At 35.6% G+C, this 18,004-nt stretch overlaps 1 protein-coding gene across 5 annotated transcripts; it reads right to left on the bottom strand.

Annotated features, from left to right (window-relative positions):
- Positions 1-3,264: 3,264 nt before the first annotated feature.
- On the bottom strand, positions 3,265-16,754 carry LOC118742654 (zinc finger MYM-type protein 3). Of its 5 annotated transcripts, none has more exons than XM_036474907.1 (13): positions 16,530-16,754; positions 15,389-15,727; positions 14,801-15,331; positions 14,497-14,709; positions 12,542-12,616; positions 10,402-12,209; positions 6,559-7,589; positions 4,602-4,975; positions 4,311-4,436; positions 4,113-4,234; positions 3,917-4,046; positions 3,731-3,830; positions 3,265-3,663 (listed from the first exon to the last, which is right to left on the bottom strand). In XM_036474907.1, exons 2-13 carry the CDS (start codon positions 15,678-15,680, stop codon positions 3,489-3,491), a joined length of 4,977 nt encoding a protein of 1,658 aa, XP_036330800.1. In that variant the 5' UTR covers positions 15,681-15,727; positions 16,530-16,754; the 3' UTR covers positions 3,265-3,488. The 5 variants fall into 5 exon arrangements, with proteins under 5 accessions (XP_036330800.1, XP_036330808.1, XP_036330783.1 ...); XM_036474915.1 differs by having other exon boundaries at positions 14,801-15,041; positions 15,108-15,727; XM_036474890.1 differs by having other exon boundaries at positions 14,801-15,727.
- Positions 16,755-18,004: the final 1,250 nt, after the last annotated feature.

The following is an 18,004-nucleotide window of genomic DNA, read 5'->3' on the forward strand; positions in this document are numbered from 1 at the left end:
TCGTAAACTGCTCAGAAGTAAAGGAATCATTAGATGTTTCTCGTAATTTTGTTGTGGTTAATTGATATGCAAAAAACAACTTCAAACCTCTATTATAAAATTGAAGTTATAAACTGTAAAATTGTAAATATCAAAACACAAAAATAACTGGCGTAACGCGATAATCTGCCTTATCCGGAGTTTTGCCTGAAAAAAATGCACCCGAAAATTTGTCATCCGCCCATAGTAAAACCATGGAAACCAAAAGTGAACCGGTTCGGGGGAAAATAAAACTCATGATAAGGCTGAATACCTTAATGGTTGGACTTAAAGACGTCAAGTATTGACTGACTCGTATGTTGTGCCCAAAATGATCTGATAGATTTCTGCAGCTTACCTCCAAAAATCGTTGAATTGCATAAAATGTTTAAACCATTTTTAAAAGCTATGCAATATAGACCCGTAAATGGAAAATAACCGAATAACGTAATAAGTTTATTTAGTTAATAGCATGAAAGTAATAACATTCGACAACTGTTTCATTAATATTACAAATTTAAATACAGAAAGCAGAAATATTAGCCATAAATTACAACGCGTTTACTAAAACTTTTGAATACTTTCAACATTTAACTGTGAAAGCTTTTGAGCTATTAAAATATTTTCTAATTTTATTTTTTTTTATCTAAAAAAAATTGCCGATTAAATTCTAAATATACAAACTTAGGAGGGGTACAACCAAGTCTACTTTCAATAACTTCTTGTAGTGATTGCTCATGGAAAATTGAGACCGAAAATCTGAAATAAGTGTTGATACTTAGTTGATGTATGAAAAATGGGTCGTTCGAATTTTCATACCTTAATAAATGTTACTTTTTGTAATAAAAATGTTCATTGCAGACTGAAGTCGAAATATTGACGAAATAAACGCAACTAAAGCATATAGAGTGTTTAATTTCAACCCGGCCTTGAGCTCAACAAAGTTAATATCTTTAACAAAAACAATTTTTTTCGGATCTATTTCTGTTCCTTATGTTTGTCTCCATCATTATTACAAAAGGCCCTAAGTGAGATTTTTCGCTCCCTCTCAAGGCATTTTGGAGATAATGCAAAGGCGCAGTTCGCTGGCTGCTAACCTCTGCTCTGTATCGATTTGAGAGAATCTGTTTTTTTTTTCTTCATTATGCATCTTAAAGTCAACTCCTTTCTATGCACTACTTCAAACGAAATTCACTCTCACCACTGCTGCTTCAATCTGACCTATTGGGGGCTGTCAGAGAATCCATCGTAGGCCGATTTTTCGTGAAATCTACGAAAATGCGATCACTGAATCCGAATTGCTACGAACTTATGTAAACGCTATGTTCGTAGCTATTCGGATTAAGTAATAGTATTTTGTAGTTTTCACGAAAAATTGAAATACGATGGATTCTGTAATAGCCCTGATTATTCTTGCTATCTACATTTCAGCTTTTTTATACATACATATATGTATGCAGGCATAGTAGATTTTATTGCAATTCTTAAGAGAACTTGAAGTTTAGTTTACTTTCACAAAAATAAAAAATATCAGTTACGCCCTTTTTAATGATGGCATCTGTTTTATATTCTTATTTGCCGCTGTAACGGCCTAAGCGATTTTGGCCGAGCTCAACAAAGCGCGCCAGTCGTTTCTCTTCTGTGCCAACTGACGCCAATTGGAAATGCCAAGTGAAGCCAAGTCCTTTTCCATTTGGTCTTTCCATCGCAGTGGTGATCCTTTTATATATCGTGGATGAAATGTAGGAGGCCCTAACTGGCATTTACACCCCTATTGCGAGTGTCGACTAGTAGTAGATAAACGACTATAATTCGATTATCGTTTTTCCATGGTATTGTGAACGTGTATTTCCAGTTCAATAAGCGACTGTGAGCTGTTTTCAGTCGTTCATGCTTCTACAACTGTTAGTTAGTAGAAACATGAGCGACTAAAAACAATTCACACTCACTTATTGAACGAGAAAACGATATCGAAAATACCATGGATAATCGAATAAAGGCATCCACAACCTGTGCGATTCTGTCGGAACGAATCCGCACCGATTTTGATGCTACAGACGTTACTGCTTCGAAAACGCAAGTACGCACACGTCCGTCCCATTTTATCGCAGTAAAAACTGTCAACTTATAGACAAACAAAAATAATATTCTTAACTATTCTACATCAAACATGTTTTGTTTTCTTACGTTCAATTTTGTTTTAATATTGTAAAATCCTTCTTTATACCTTTTTCGTTCTCAAAACGCGGCTGTCTGCGATTTCGGAACGACGAAAAGAACTGTCAATATACCAATAAATCGCTGCAACAAAATCGTTTAAGTGTGTGATTCCTCATTTAAAACTGTGGTAGGCATTATTTAATTTTTGTCGGAACAGATTCGCACCGACAGAATCGCATAGGTGTGTGGATACCTTAATAGTCGCTTATAGTCGACTAGTCGACACTCGCAATAGGCGTATTATTTATTGTGTTCTAAATACATTTTAAGTAGCTTATACTATACCAGAACATATCTTCCTTAAACAATTTTCGAGCTTAATGAGAGCAATGATTTGGACGCTTTTTAAAAATCTTTGGGCATGGAGTTGTAACTGTTTCGAGATTGGCTTTTGGATTCCTATGCTAAAAGTGAAAAATATCAGTTGGGGCGATTCTACATTTCATCTACAAAATTTACTTATAATTTGCCTTGATATTATGCTTTCGCTTCTCAGACGCTTGACACGCACCCTTAGACATATGCTCTACGCCTCCGAATTAGAAAACTGTGTTCTTATCATTTTGTTGACATCAACATGCATTAAAAATACCTTAAGCCAAGTGAAATATTTTTTTTTTTTTCGATAGTTACATGCATAATGTACCTATAAAATATTGAAATCCTTGTCGATCATTTTCACCACCATTTCCATGCAGCCATTTTGTCATTAAACTGAAGTTATTCTTCCACACATTTCCATACAAACACTAAGTAATTATGTATTTTTAATTATGTTTTCAACTTCATATACATACATAAATACAAGTAATTTTAGAAATATTCTTTCGGTCCATGTAAAATGTTTTGATATTAGTGTGTCGTACATATGTATGTATTTATTTTAAAATTAAAAATATTTCTTCAGTTATAGCGCAACTGTATTCAATTTGTTTGCTTACATAATTGCTCAGAACTAACTGGATGACTACACTAAAGAACGATGCTGGATTTATCCTCGGCAAGTGGAAAAAAAAACTCGAACAATAAGTGTGGGATAATGAATACATGTTTGCATTTATTCTGTTGAGCCGCGACGAATTGCACATTGTCTAACCTATTGGCGGAAATAAACAGCGCAACGCGTTTATGGCCGTTTGCAGCGCCGAATGCTGATGCTGATTTGAAAGGTTGCGGCTATGACTATTAGTGATGGTGGTGTTGGTACTAATTGTGCTGCTGCTGGTGCTGCTTGGTAAAGCCACGTCGTATTAACTCGTCAGTAGTGCAATATTGATTTCTTTAACCATTTTGACACGGTGCAGCATCTTTTGTAATGATTCCTGGCTGAGCGCTTGCGTAGAATACCACACGGGCGAATCGGGAACACAAGAGCGTTCAGGTTGTAGATAAAATACGTCGTTTCGCGTTTTTACACTTTCCGGGCTATAAAATAGTTAGGAATTTAAATTTAAAGTATTTTAATGAATATAAATTACGGATTATACACTACCATTTGGAGAGATAAAATTCGTAAAGGCGGACCGGACAACGCAATGGATTTTCTTCATTCTCTTGTTGTTCGTAAACCTTCTTCTTTCTTGGATTAGCATCTGGAAATTTTTAAAATATCCATATAAGTTTTTTTTTACAATAAAATGTAGTAAAAAAAAGTAGTGAATTGCTTTAGTTTACTTACCAAGACCAGCTTGTGGCGGATAGAAACGCAATAACACATTTCGTGTACCGGGCATTTTGGCATTTTGTGCCGAACGTTTCCAATGTTTCATTATGTGCGAAAATGATAATTGCATGTGCTCTTCCACCGTCTGCAATTAAAAACAGAAATAGTAAGACAATCCATTCAAATTACATTCCCGTTGGGGTTCACTTACCGTTAAATTGAAATGTTTTGTGTTAAAGAACATTAGTGTACTAAGTAAAACATGTGGTGAATGAGCGCCCAGCTGTTTGCACTCCCACAAGTGTTCTTCTTCGACACGGGTAACAATGTACTCTGCAATAGAAAGAATCATTTGAGTCTTTTATAGTAATGATTCAAAATAGCGTGTAATACAAAGTTTGAAACTTACGCGAATCATTATAAAGTACGGAGAATTTACGAGCCACTTCATCCAGGCAATCGGTAAACCGTTCGTAATATGGATCTGTAAATATGTTATCTATTCGCCCATTTTCATATAGATATTGTTGAATACCTAGAATCATACACATTACATTTGTTAAAAAGTTAAATCGTATTTCATTTAATTCTAGACCACTTGATAGATTTTACTAGTAGCATTTATTACTAGGAAGGTAACATTTTTATAATGTTTTATTATAATACTATTTTTTCGTAAAATAAGACAAATGCGACTTACCTAGTACTAAGTAATATATGGTGTCTGGCGCATATTCTGTGCCATTCGGCTTTCGCACCTCCTTCACAAACAAACACAACGAATAGTTCAATTCGTCGGCGGTCATTTGCAGCAGCTCTGTTTTGAATGGTCGCCGCCTTGTACTACTCTTCTCGATGTCGGCATTCTTTGTCATTACCCATTGTTTCCACGCGTTCACACCAAAAGTGTATTTGAGACACATATTTGCGTCGGGTTTCTCTGCAGGTTGAACAGGTTGTGGTGGTGGTTGGGCCGGTTCTATATCGATGCGGGAACGTTTCACCGGCGACCTATTGTTACTGCGCGGTGATACCGGCGAAGTCATACCGCCACGTTTACGGCCACGTCCACTGCTGCAAAGATTGTTTGTTTATACATGACGCTAGAATCTATACTTTTTTTACAGTATGATAGCTTTTTTTTAGATTTTCATTAAAAAAAAGGATACTGCTGCTTTTCCCAAAATACTGCATTTATAAGAAAAATACTTTTTTGTTACCTACATTTTTTTAACGTACAGAACTAATATAAATTGTATAAATAAGTAATATAAGTCTTTGATACAAAACAATATAAGCTAAGAGCAAATTGTCGTGAATGCATACATATGATATATACTCGTGGCCACGTAAACCTTCCCACCACTTTTTTTTACTTTGGTAGAATTTCATGTGTAAATTAATAAAACTTTTTTTTTTATTTTTAATATACTAGTCACAAAACCCGTATTCAGTAAAATTTCGGGTCACAATTCTGCCTAATTAACGAAAAAGTGGTGGTAAGATAGGCGTGTTCATGATTTTTGATCTTATTTTTGCCAACGGTGCTACTCTCTTCCATACAAAAAAAAAATTGTCGAACATAGTAATTCTGTATGGAAGGAAATGCGCGACGTTGCCAACAAAAGAAATCAAAAATAACGGGTATTTTATAGACACTTCTAGCCAAAAAATTGTCCTTGCACAACTATGTTAGATTTTTTTAAATTTTTTGTAGGCAGTTGTAAATTCGCATGGCTTTTGTTAGACCGTATCATTTTGTTGTGCCGTAAAATATGCATACATATTACTAGGAATACCTTTATTTTATTGAAAAACTGTTTCAAAAAAAACTGCTGTACGCTTTTTTTAATGGATACTGCGAAACGGAATTTTTTCGCAGCAAACAAGCAGGTCCCGCAAATCACTTCCGAGTGAATTTCAACCGAAGTTATTTTGAATTCATATTGGATTGGTATTGAAAATCACTCGAAAATAGATATACAGTCAGTCAATAAAATTTAGATACAGCGAGTTCCAAACCTTGTGCAAAATTAAGAAAATTCTGCAAAATTTCATTCAAATATTGCACTTTTTATTTACGCTCTCTAGAAAAAAGTTGAGTTGAGGTGAGTTTTTTAGCCAATTCAGTTTTAGTATAATAAAGTGCAAGTATGAGGAAGCTAGGACTTACCATTGATTTTTGGGAAATTTTTTTGTTGAAGGTGTCGCACATTTTCTCCATATAAAAAAATATCAAACATTATTTTATATGGAGAAAATGTGCGACACCTTCAAAAAAAAATTTCCCAAAAATCAATGGTAGGTCCTAGCCACATCAAACTTGCACTTTGTTGTACTAAAATTGAATGGGCTAAAAAACTCCACTACTTAACTTTTTTCTAGAGAGCGTAAATAAGAAGTGCAATATTTGAATGAAGTTTTGCAGAATTTTCTTTAATTTTGCACAAGGTTAGGAACTGTGATTTTGGGATTTTTGTTGTAGAATTAACCACATTTTTATAAAAAATTATCGAAAAATAAAATATTTAAAAAATAGTTGCCGGTTTTGTAAAAAATTCTTTGTACCTAAACTTTATTGACTCGACTGTACTTTTTTAGAACAAAAAAAACTACCGTTATACACAATGCTAAAATTATAGTAAAGAGTAACAAACCGTTGTGTTTCCATTATATGATGCTGTTGATGCATATGGTGTGCGCTCATATGACTCATAGAATCGTCGTGTCCAACCATACCTGGTGGCGGGTTTGTGATCTCATTTGCCGACATTGCCGATTCCAAGTCAACGGCTGGTTGATCATACTCACCAGTTGCCATTTTCAATGCCATCTGCAGTACTTCTTCGCCATATGAATTATTCGCCACCTCAACTGGTTGTACATCATTACTATATTGTATTGGTACCAAACTGGGTTCAGTTTTCACCTCATCTTCAGAATCTGAATCTGATTCGTGCTTTTCCTCAGCAACCATTTCGGCCATCATGAGCAACTCGGCTTCAAATGGATCTGCAGGCATTTTATCTTGAATCTTCTTGATTTCTTTTAATATACCCTGAGCAGAATTTCGTGTAGTCGGTATGAAAATTGGTACTGGTATGGGCAATGGAATTGGTATTGGCACCGGATATGGTGCAGAGTACATGTACATTGGTTGTGGTATATATATCGGCACTGGCACTGGTATTAACACTTTATTAGAATAGTCTTTACCAGTTTGTGATGCTGTATTTGTTGTGTTAGGTGTTGTTTGGAAACCAACCGTAACAGTTTGTGGCTTAACACTGGTTTGTACATTGCGAACTGCTGGTGGATATGGCGGCACGGCTATAATTCTTGTTTCTGCTACGACCTTTTCAACCACAGTGGGTGCTGATGTAGTTTGAGCACGCTTCCCAATAGTTCTTACAGCTGCTGGCGGAATTTCCAGTGGAGGAGGTGAAGGTGATGCCGAATAATCGACTTGCTTCCTTGGCCTGCCTCTGGTGGGTCCGGTACGAACTTGCGGTGCAGGCATTTGTTGGATGGGTGGAGGTGATTCCAACTTTTGTCCCCTGCCCCTCCCACGACGAACTGTAACGCTTCCAATCATTGTTTCCGTTTCACCACTAGCTAAAGACGACACGGTTGATATAACTGGCATAGTAGGCCCTTTTTTACTTGTTGTTTTTGTTGGAAGTCTAATCTGTTTTTTATTAAGTTAGAAAATAAAAAACAAATTCGGGAAAAAAATGGGAAAGTTTTCTTGAGGTTATAATTTTCAAATAGACAAAATTAACGAAATTATTAAAATTTTCTATTCCATATGCGAAAATGGGATAGCTATAGTATTTGCACTGAATCTATTACAATGTGCATAGAGAAAGCTGATAACAAGTTGCCAGGCAGCAAGAAAATGATTCTGGTATGTAGACAGTGTTGGTAGTTCAATTCACGTTTTCTTTAGTTCAAGTTACCTTGACCGCAGCTAGATACACATGATGCAATGCACATATTATTGCATCATGAGATCTACATACCTTTTCTTCGTAGAATTTAGCTCCGGAATTTGGTTGTCATTTGAAATTTTTAAAAAACTTATTAGCAACTTTTAAAAATTTTTATAAGGGAAAATAAATAAATTTAAGGTAAAAAATAAAAATTAATTTTTACTACGAACCCTGAATATATGAAAGCGAAAAAGTTTGCAGAAAACGAGCGGCGAATATGCAAAATAGTGATTTTCAAAAACGCAAAATTCACAAAAAATAAAATACCTTACTATTGCTACATGGCTCATGTCTATAATCCTCGTTGTTAGGCATACTTGCACTGCTATACAATTTTTACGTAAAAATCAAAACCCAACAGAATTCTACGTGTTAAGTGCTATGCGTTGAGTAACCGCTTACACGCAAAGCCCATTTAAGAGATTCTTATGTGTCAACTCTTAAGAATGAAATGTAATTAGCCATATAAGTTAAATAATAACAGTTTTATGCAATTATTTACCAAGGTGCGTTCATGAAAGAAGGCAGATAGACTGATAAATTTAAGCAATTTATCCCTTCATCACTTTAGATGAAGACCCCTATCGTTTCTTGGAGTGTAGATGTGCGGAAAAAATGGAGGAAGATAAACAATTTCTGATAGAATTCTTTAAAAAATTTAATTTATTTTAAATGTCTGTGTGGTGTATAGCGAATTCTGAAAGTACTCGCGATGCGCAGACAAACTGTGTGGTGTATTTGGCCTACAACATCACCCATGAAGATGATATAAAACTTACAACTTAGGGCCAATTTCTCAATGTATGATTAACACTAACTACGTTCTAAGGGCCGGTTTCCGGAATTCAGTAAGCAATCTCTAGTCACTAATAGTTATGTTGGTGGTGAACATAGACTTTTGAGGCTATTTGGTATTTAGTAAAAGCTGTCTCGCGTCTCTAGTCTCAAAAAATTTCACTAATTTGTCAGCTGGCTCTGAGCTGGTCACAAAAAAAAAAATATGGAGGAAAAGATAATTGCTTTCTGTTTTATTAAAAAAAAAAACGCGAAAATGTAGCGAATAACATTTGTTCAACAACAACGTTATTAGGAAATAAAACAAAATGATTTATCATAAAAATTCATTAAAAAAAATATTTTTTTTAACCATTAAAATTTAAAGATTCTGATGAATAAGCTGTATTCATAATCAGAACGCAGTCGACACCACTGTCGATATAGGAAATTCAACTCTGACTACCACAAAGAAACTCAAGCGTATGTTGAAAGTGAAATAATTAAAAAAAATATATGTACATATATTATGTTCGAAATGCAACCGTGGACCGCAGCTGGCACTGAAGCTTCTAGTTGCGTTCCAGATAATTCACGATTTGCAGGTTTTTTCAGGAAGCTATTCCAGGTGACCACCTTCCATAAGGTTTATTAATGGCGAAAACAGCTTTTCCTGCAAAACCTGCACATCGTGAAGCATCTGGAACGCAACTTTTAAAATTCGGCAAATTTCTGTTCACGCTAAACTTAGAGTAAGTTTCTCTCTTTGGGAGAGTAAGTTACATTATTCTCTGAATTTGAACACAACTAATAGCTTTGTTCCCCACGCTTTCCGAGCTACTCCGGTAATTAGAGAGTAAAAATAAGTTACTCCTCACAAGTGTCAAAAATGTGCCAACACATGCCAAAAGTGCCCAGAGCGTGAGGAACGCAAAAACCACATTTCGTGCCCGGAATCAACATATCAGCTCTAAACAATGGTTTTACGTGTATTTAGCTTATATGACTAATTAAATTACCAAATAACTACATTTTCTGAAAATTCTGTGATATTTTCCACTTTTGTTTTCCTAAAATTTGCTTTCGGATTTAAACAACAGCAGTTATTTCAAATTGCCCTTTTGCACATTTGTGCCCGGAAAAAATTCGTGCACAAAGAAGGCATTTAAAATCCAAAAGTGGAACGTATTCGCTCTCTATTACCAATTTTTCTAGCGTGAGGAACGCTTTCTGGGCTGTTTTGAGCACCCGCGGGCTCGTGTGGAACAAACCTAATATGTGTCGCCAAAAACGCACATTTTTTATAACCGTTTACTTGAAGACCCTTCATTTCCCAAAAACTTGGCAAAAATACATCGATGTTTTTCTTTGATTCGATGCATCGAAATGTACATCGATATTTTTCGATGCATCGAGAGACCTACATTGACAACAAAAAAACATGCTATTAGCAAAATTGTACAAAATTTGAAATAAATTACTGCAACTGAGCGAATTATGTTTCCAACGGAACTTTTTGGAGCCATTTTAATTTTTTGGTCAAAGATACTTCTCTTTTTTGTACAATTTAAAAACTGAAGGTTTCGTTTGGAATACAAATGTTATAAAATAAATTTTTGTTGAATATTTTACCCTTTACTAAATTAAATCAAACAAACAAATCAACTTTCCCTATGCTCCATTGCAATTATAACTAAACACTTTATTTTTTTTTTATATATTTTTTGTATTTACCTGTATTGGCTGCTTTGACTGCTGTGGCATCTTTAGTTTGACCCTTTTGGGCAATCCTGTGGGAAATGGTACATTGCTTTTATTAGGTGCGGGTTGACCCACCGCAGCTGCTTGCTGTGTAGCTGGTGAATCATTTTCCAAAGTAAGCGGTGCACGTGCAAATTGACTCTGAAACTGCATAACACATTGATATGTGCAAAAATTACGCATTGAAGCATCCGACATGGTGAGATGGTATTGCGGTGTGGCAGAAGTATTACAATTGTCGCAATTCGCAACGGTGCGGGAGAACGCATTAATAGACACACCATATAACGTTAGACAATTAAGGGAACACATAAGTATTTCCTGTGAGTCTTGTTGCTTATAGATCATATCGAAATTATATTTCTTTACTTTGCACCATTGACATGAGACTATACGACGATTCACAATTATATACACATTAAGGCAAATTCGTGTACAAAATACTTTAGTCCGCCTTTCTGTATAAATGGTAAACGAATCGGTGCCTTTGCGTTCGAAATACTTAGAGCACATGGCGCACTGATCAGCGACTATATTGCTTACGAATTTAAAAGCAGAAAAGCAAGGATTTGAGCAAAAATTATGTTCTTTGCCATCCAGCATGATTTCGACACGCACCGGTTTATCATTGTTGCACACAGCACAAGTATCATTGCGAAGTTTCTTCTTTGGATTACACATGCTATCGTATCGGCGCATGCAGGCCTGTGAACAGAAATCTTTGAATTGTTCTTTATCACCGACAGGCGCGAGAAATCCTTCGCTACCCGATGAAATGTCTTTCTGGCAACACGAACAGGTCTTTAGGCCCTTTTTGAATTCATTGAGGCATGCAGCACAGCAAAATTGTCGAATGTCGAAACCGAAGCGCACACAATACTTTCCGAGCGCAGGATGTGGCACTTCACCATGGCACGTTTGACAATTCGCACCGATTGTACGTTGGTATTTGCCAAGACAGATCTCATTACAGAAATCCATTGTTTCCCAGAGCAGATTTTTGTCACCTAACGTCACCTCATTGAAACACTCTGCACATCGGCGCAAAAAACTGGCATTTCGCTCTATACGTGCAGCCTCTGCCTCTGCGGTGGTGCGAGCTACAACACCCGTATCCCGGGTGCTTTTCGTCTTAGCTGCTGTGCTTGCACTTGTGACGGCCGTCGTTAAAGCTCCTGGTGCAGGCGCCACAGGTGTTGTCAAAGTTGCGCCAATATTTCGCACACGTATTGAATGGCGTTTTAATTTAAATTTGTCAGGTTCTTCCAAATTTAGTAGGTTATAGCATATATCGCTACAAATGTAAAGTTGCTCATCATCCTGGCGAAAGAAGTATTTACATACTTTCACTTCCTTACATTGCAAGCATGAATACATGTTTGCTTCTTTTTCTGCCTCTGTAGATTTACCCGTGTCACCTGGAACACTACCATCATTGCCCTTTTCTGCTACATCTTTATCTTTTGGTTCATTACTTAGTTCCTCAATAAGGAATTTTTTTCGGCGAATGAAATACTTGCCAGGATTAGCGGACAACAGAGCATCACAGCACGTTTGCTCGCACAAATATTCTAAATTTCCACTTTCAGGGTTCTTATATCGAAAACCACAGGTTTTTTCGTTTTCACACTGTATACATTTCTGGGTAGATGAAAGTATCCAAGCGATAATAATTTTCGGTGTTGAACCAGTTTCAGTTGTACTGGTTTGCATTTCCTCCAATAACGGTTCATCAGCATCGGGTGCATCTACTGCTTCTTCTACAGTGTTTTGTTGTGTTTCTATATGTGTAAAAAAAAGTTACATTCCGAACTTAATAAATAAAGTCCTTACAACAATGGGAAACTTTTGAGCTTAAACTCTTTTCATTAGTAAAAATTGAATCTTAGCTTAAGCTCTTTTTTTGGGTACAGGGACCCATGACTATGCGATAAAATAAACTCGGCTTAAATTTGATACTCGAAAATATATGTGGCGAAATTGTGCCACCTTGCTTTTGGTAGGAACAACAGGTGTTGAAACCATAATGTTAAAGAACACAAGCACGAGCAAAGTTTTACTTCTTATAATATATTTCAATGCATTTCACTACTTATGATACTGAGACGCTCACCTTCGCTGCTGCCACTACCAGCGTCAGCTGCTTCAGCACCAGCTCCAGCTGAGTAAGCTTGAGCTTCGGCTTCGGCTGTCGCAAAAAAACAAGAATTTTTAAATATTTATACTAATGTAAATTCATATGTATGTATGATATCCCAAAATGACTTTGAAAATTAAATAAGCTTCGAAACAATAATAAGGCCCATTTTTCTGAATAAAAGTAAGGTTTTCTAAGGGATTGGGGGTTATCTAATATAGAAGAAAGTCTAATACACACTTATAACCAGCGAATGCAAGGCTTTTACAGCAAAAGAAAATACATACAGTGGTGGCAGAAATAATCGTAACGCCCTATTTCGATCAGTTTTTCGTTATATTTATTTTGTTTTTAAAAGTTTAATTTTTTTTTTATAAAACTCTAACCCATTATATAATAAACTGCATATAAAGCATATTTAAAAAAAAATTTTCTCTTAAATTTCAAACTTATTCAGAATTTCTAGAAAAATTTTGGCAACGCAAATCATCAAATTTAAGTAGGATAAAGTTCAAGTGCCTTCAAAATCGCGTAGATTTATATTTTATTTGCCGCAGGACTTTTTTTTCATAACAAGTGCAATTAATGAAAAAACGCGTTGATTTTCTTTTAAATTTTTCATCGGTTTTTTTGGAGCCACTTAAACTTGCTCTTCATCCTAATTTAATGGGTTATAAACAGGGAACGGATTTAATGGAAATTGCCTTTTTTGTGCTAAAGAGCCCATAGAGTATATACGATAAGAATGTCCACGATTTAGCTGTCCCCCGATTCCATATATACACATTTGATGTTGCCCTTTTTTTTCCTTTTTTTGCCTTTTCTACCTTTAATTGAACTTGAAACGTTCATTTTACGGAGTTAAAAAAAAACAAAAGAAAAGAAATAATTGAATTAATTGGCTTGTTATGCAACATTAGATACAAATGTGTGTACATACATACATATGTACATATGTGTAAAAATATATGTACATATATCATATTTAAAACACTTTTTTATATGGTGCTAAGCAAAAAATATTAAGGAACATAAAATTTCATTTCGTTTTGTACTAAAATACACCCTTTTGCACTGAATGCATAAGAACTTATATGCTAGGTATGTATGTACATACATATAGTGGTCCACAAAATAAAAGTCTAGCTAGTATACAACAAACACCATATAAATTCAGATTTCAAACTTTGTACAAAAATTAGAAAAATTCTGCTTATTTTCACCAAAATTTCAAACTTTTTAATCAGAATTTTGGTATGCAGTTTTGTAGACCATTTCATTCTAGTATAATGAAGTGCAAGTTTCAAGCTGCTATAAAATCCCGTTATTTTTTGCTGGCAGTGTTCTCCATATAAAAGAAAATTGTCGCACATACTTTTGTATGGAAAAAACGTGAAACACCTTCAACAAAAAAAAAAAAAAAATCATTTTTGTGAGCTGTCTGCAAATGTTTTTTAATGTTGGCTGTTGCTTCACCTGAACATTTGAGAAGAAATTCCAAAGAATCGGCGAAAAAGGCCCTCAATTTTGCTCAATTTTGTGCCGATGCCGATTAATCGGTCGGACTCTACTTTTTTTAGGTGTTAGGTCCTAAAAATCCATTCCCTGGTTACAAAACTACGTACCTAGAATTCGGAAAACTCGGGATAAAAAGTTTAAAATTTAAATGAACATGTGTTGAACTATTCTAATTTTTGTACAAAGTTGAAAATTCGCATTTACGCAGTTTAAAAAAAATGAGGTGATCATTTATTAAAAATATCAAATATTAAACAAAAAAAAATTAATTTAGTCCAAACTTATCAAATTAAGGTGTTCATATTATTTCTGCCTCAAGTATATCTTAAAAGGATAGGATTAACTATAAATATGCAAGACAATTGTAAATGTCGGTAAAAATATGCCTTAAGTTTTACTGTTTAAAAACTCACCTATTTCAGCATCTCCTATGCCGACATCTGGAGTATCCTTTTCGCTTGTTTCATCCTTATCTGTCTCCGCTTCTGCCTCTGCATCCTCTTTTTCGGCATTCTCTCGCGCCAGTATGGCTTGTTCTTTTTCTGCTTCAGTCACTTCGCTTTCGGGATCATCTGGTATAAGACATATATCCGAATCTTCTGGCTCTTGAACATTTTCAACTGGTTCTAAAAAATAATAAGATGTTATTACGACACATTTTTTTAAATAAAATTATGTGCATAGATATGTACATATGTAGATATGTACAAGACTTACCATCTTCCCGTTCTGGTTCGGCTTCAGCCTCTTGGCCCGCCATTGTTTCAGTGCCTTTTTCCGCTGGCTCGGATTCGTCCTCAGCCGTATTTTGCTCGTTTCCATCATCATCGCCAGCATTGCCGGCGCCAGTTCCTTCATTATTTGCCATATCTTCCTTTCCGCCTATATCGGTTTTACCATCATCAACAGCTTCAACATCTTCCAACGCTTCCATACTGATATCATTTTGCTCAGCAACCTTATCATCATTATCACATTCTGTAATAGGATGTGTTGCCACATTGTTAGAAGGCGAATTGCTTACGGATGTTTGGGCCTCTGTATCAGGTTCCGCTTCTCCTTCACCCAATGCACCAGCATTAACTTGATTATCCACTTCCATGGATTCGACTGACTTGTCAACTGGTTCGCCCTCCACTTTCTCAGTAGCTGTCGGCAAAGTCATATCAGACTCCCCTAACATATCTGATTCTTCGGCGGCTGCGTTGTGGCCACCGCCAGACACATTCGCATCGACTTCTTCGAAATCTGCGGAATCCTGTGTTTTAGTTTCGGCCAAATCTGCTTCTTTGCCATCTCCCTCACCTCGATCACCTTCACCACTTGCCACCTTATCTTGTGTGTTACTTCCATCATCTTTGGGTGGTCCCGAAGAAGTGCCATTTGAATTTTCATCTACCTCAAATGACCCCTCTGAAATTTGCTCGAAATCTTCATCATTATTACCATCTTCGGTATCTTTAGTGGCATCGCCATCGACCGCTTTGTCCATTGATGTTTGCGATGTGTCTTCGTCCAACTTGGGTGGCTCCGACTCAGGACGTGCGTTTGACTCAGCGTCAGTGTGAAATGAATCTAAACTTGATATTTCTTCCATTGGACTACAAATAAACTCTCTAGCAGTATGTAAACCTTAAACATTAACTAAAAAGAAGACAAATTAAAGTATATAAGTAAATAAAAAAATAATTGTGAAGCTTAATTAAAATTTAGCAATAGAGATTTCTTATTCAACAAGCATTCTACAATCTGAAGCCGCAGTATTTTAGATTTCTAATATGGCGCATTTTAGCATACAAAACATGATCATAAAACTTGTATCAAGTAATAGCAGTATCTGGCTTCTGTTGCACATAGGGCACTTTGCCCAAGTTTTTCCCGCCGCTACACTGCAGAGCACTCAGTAGAAGTGATAGGCGCGTTTGACTCGCCAGAAGAAGACCTGCGTGCAATCCGATATATGTTCTTCGACATATTTCATCGCGAAAGACAAATTAGCAAATCCATTTGATAATTCGAAAATTTCATTACAAAAAGGGCAACATTAATAAACAATTTGGTGCAAAGTGTGGTAATTTTATTAACCAATATATTTTACTAGACACTGGTAACAAGGTGTATGCACAGTGTGGCTACCCTGAAAGTACAGCACGCACAGTGGGAGCAAATACTTGTATGAATACATCGACCGCCAAACCGTCCCCCTCACTGATAAAAATCACTTCATTATTGCCGGCGACTGCTTTATTACCTATATACATGCACACACCTCGTTGTTTGCCAAAAAAAAAACCATTAAATAGTTTGCCAACGCACATGAAGCAAATTTTCTTTAAGCAAATTTTGACTGATTTCCGATATAATACGACTTTTAACAGATACGGAATGAGGCGGAAAGTAATGACATAGGAACGGAACGATTTTCGATCCATAGAACAAAACTCACTTTTGTTGTCAATTTTAGTTTTCCACACGGTTTTTTACACTTTTATAATAAACGCCCATGAACAATCTTTATAAAATCGTTATTATTTCAATTTATACTTTGTTTTGGTTACTATTTTATGGCATACGAGCCCAAATTTTTTCCACAAAAAACGTTTGTAAATAGCACGAAAAATTGTAGTTTACCTCCAATCGGCTTCGCCAGAAACATAACTCTATAAATTTCCAACAGTGTGGCTGTATTGTGCGGCGGAAAATGGCGCAAGCACAAATTGTCAATGTTGGAAGTGTTCGGAAAAGGCTTTGAACACTGAACTATTATTTTCATAAATGTTATTATGGTTATAAATATTTGTACAACTGCATTAATAATACCCTGATTTAATTATACTTTTGTATGTATACCTCTTTTAAAGAAAACTTTAAATTATTAAGGGAATTTCAATGAACAGTCACCGTTCAAATTTTTGTAATAGATCATTTAAGTAAAAGATCAAAAAACGAAGAATTAAAATAAAGGAATGCTGAGGCATCAAGTCGTGTAATTTACGTATCAAAAAATATAGACCGTTTGATTTTCAAGGAAACGCAGACCAAAAATGAAATTATGCAAGAATACATATTGTCCAGCCTATGACTTGTTCATATTATATTCGATTGAATAAAATTTCCTACGTAATTGGCACAAAAACAAAATGGCCGATTATTAAATAGTTGTTCCTTTTTCACACATTCCTCTATGTTATACACATTTTTTCCTAGTTGATATGGTAATGGAACAAAATGTACATAATATACACGTGGATTTGAAAGGAAATCTTCGAAACAAATGCATATGCAAATTTAAAAGGTTGTTTAAAATGTCATAATCTCATTAGTTCATATAGTTTATGCATACGATTAAGCACTCGGCTTTTATTTTTTATTGGTGAGCATTAAACAACCCTGAAAGAAAGTAAAAGATTATAAAATCTAGTACAAAAAATCTGATGACAAAAATTATAGATTTAAAACATTTTAATTTTTCAATTTTTTCTTCGAATTGTTCCCCTCCCAGGTCTATTCCGCTCTGGTAATAAACATTTTGTAATCGGTATATAAAGTGCTCGTAAATATATAAACCCTTTCTACATTTTACGCGCTCTTGTAGCCGGCGACCATCTTTAGCCTGTTCCCGTCCTCCAGGATCTGCAGGTTTAACAGGATATACAGGAAAACATGCAAATCCTGGAGTACGGGAACAGGCTACATACCTATGTATAAGCTGGTAAACAGGGCTGCCAGCTATCCTTAGCTCTGAGGTACCAAATTGGTGATAAAAAAAGTGCAAAAATGTGCCATATAGAAAAATAAAAGTGCCAAAAAAGATGCCATCCTCTTTAGTCCTTCCCATTTAATTTGCACGCAAAGATATGATCCTGAAAGAGATCTGGTTCAATTTATGATCCGCTCTTTTTGGTTTGTGTCACTGATAAT

The sequence above is a fragment of the Rhagoletis pomonella genome, unplaced genomic scaffold (genome assembly GCF_013731165.1).
Source record: "Rhagoletis pomonella isolate Grant_MI unplaced genomic scaffold, Rhpom_1.0 Rhpom_scaffold_00001, whole genome shotgun sequence".
Classification (NCBI taxonomy): Eukaryota; Metazoa; Arthropoda; class Insecta; order Diptera; family Tephritidae; genus Rhagoletis; species Rhagoletis pomonella.

Bases quoted from the DNA above. Each gene is read 5' to 3' on its own strand.
- LOC118742654 (XM_036474890.1), bottom strand. From the start codon at position 15,680: ATGGAAGAAATATCAAGTTTAGATTCATTTCACACTGACGCTGAGTCA. The intron at 4,976-6,558 runs GTTTGTTACTCT...CAATCTTTGCAG, and splicing joins CATATAATGGAAACACAACG to CAGTGGACGTGGCCGTAAAC. The intron at 3,664-3,730 runs GTAGTGTATAAT...ACTATTTTATAG, and splicing joins GAATTTTATCTCTCCAAATG to CCCGGAAAGTGTAAAAACGC.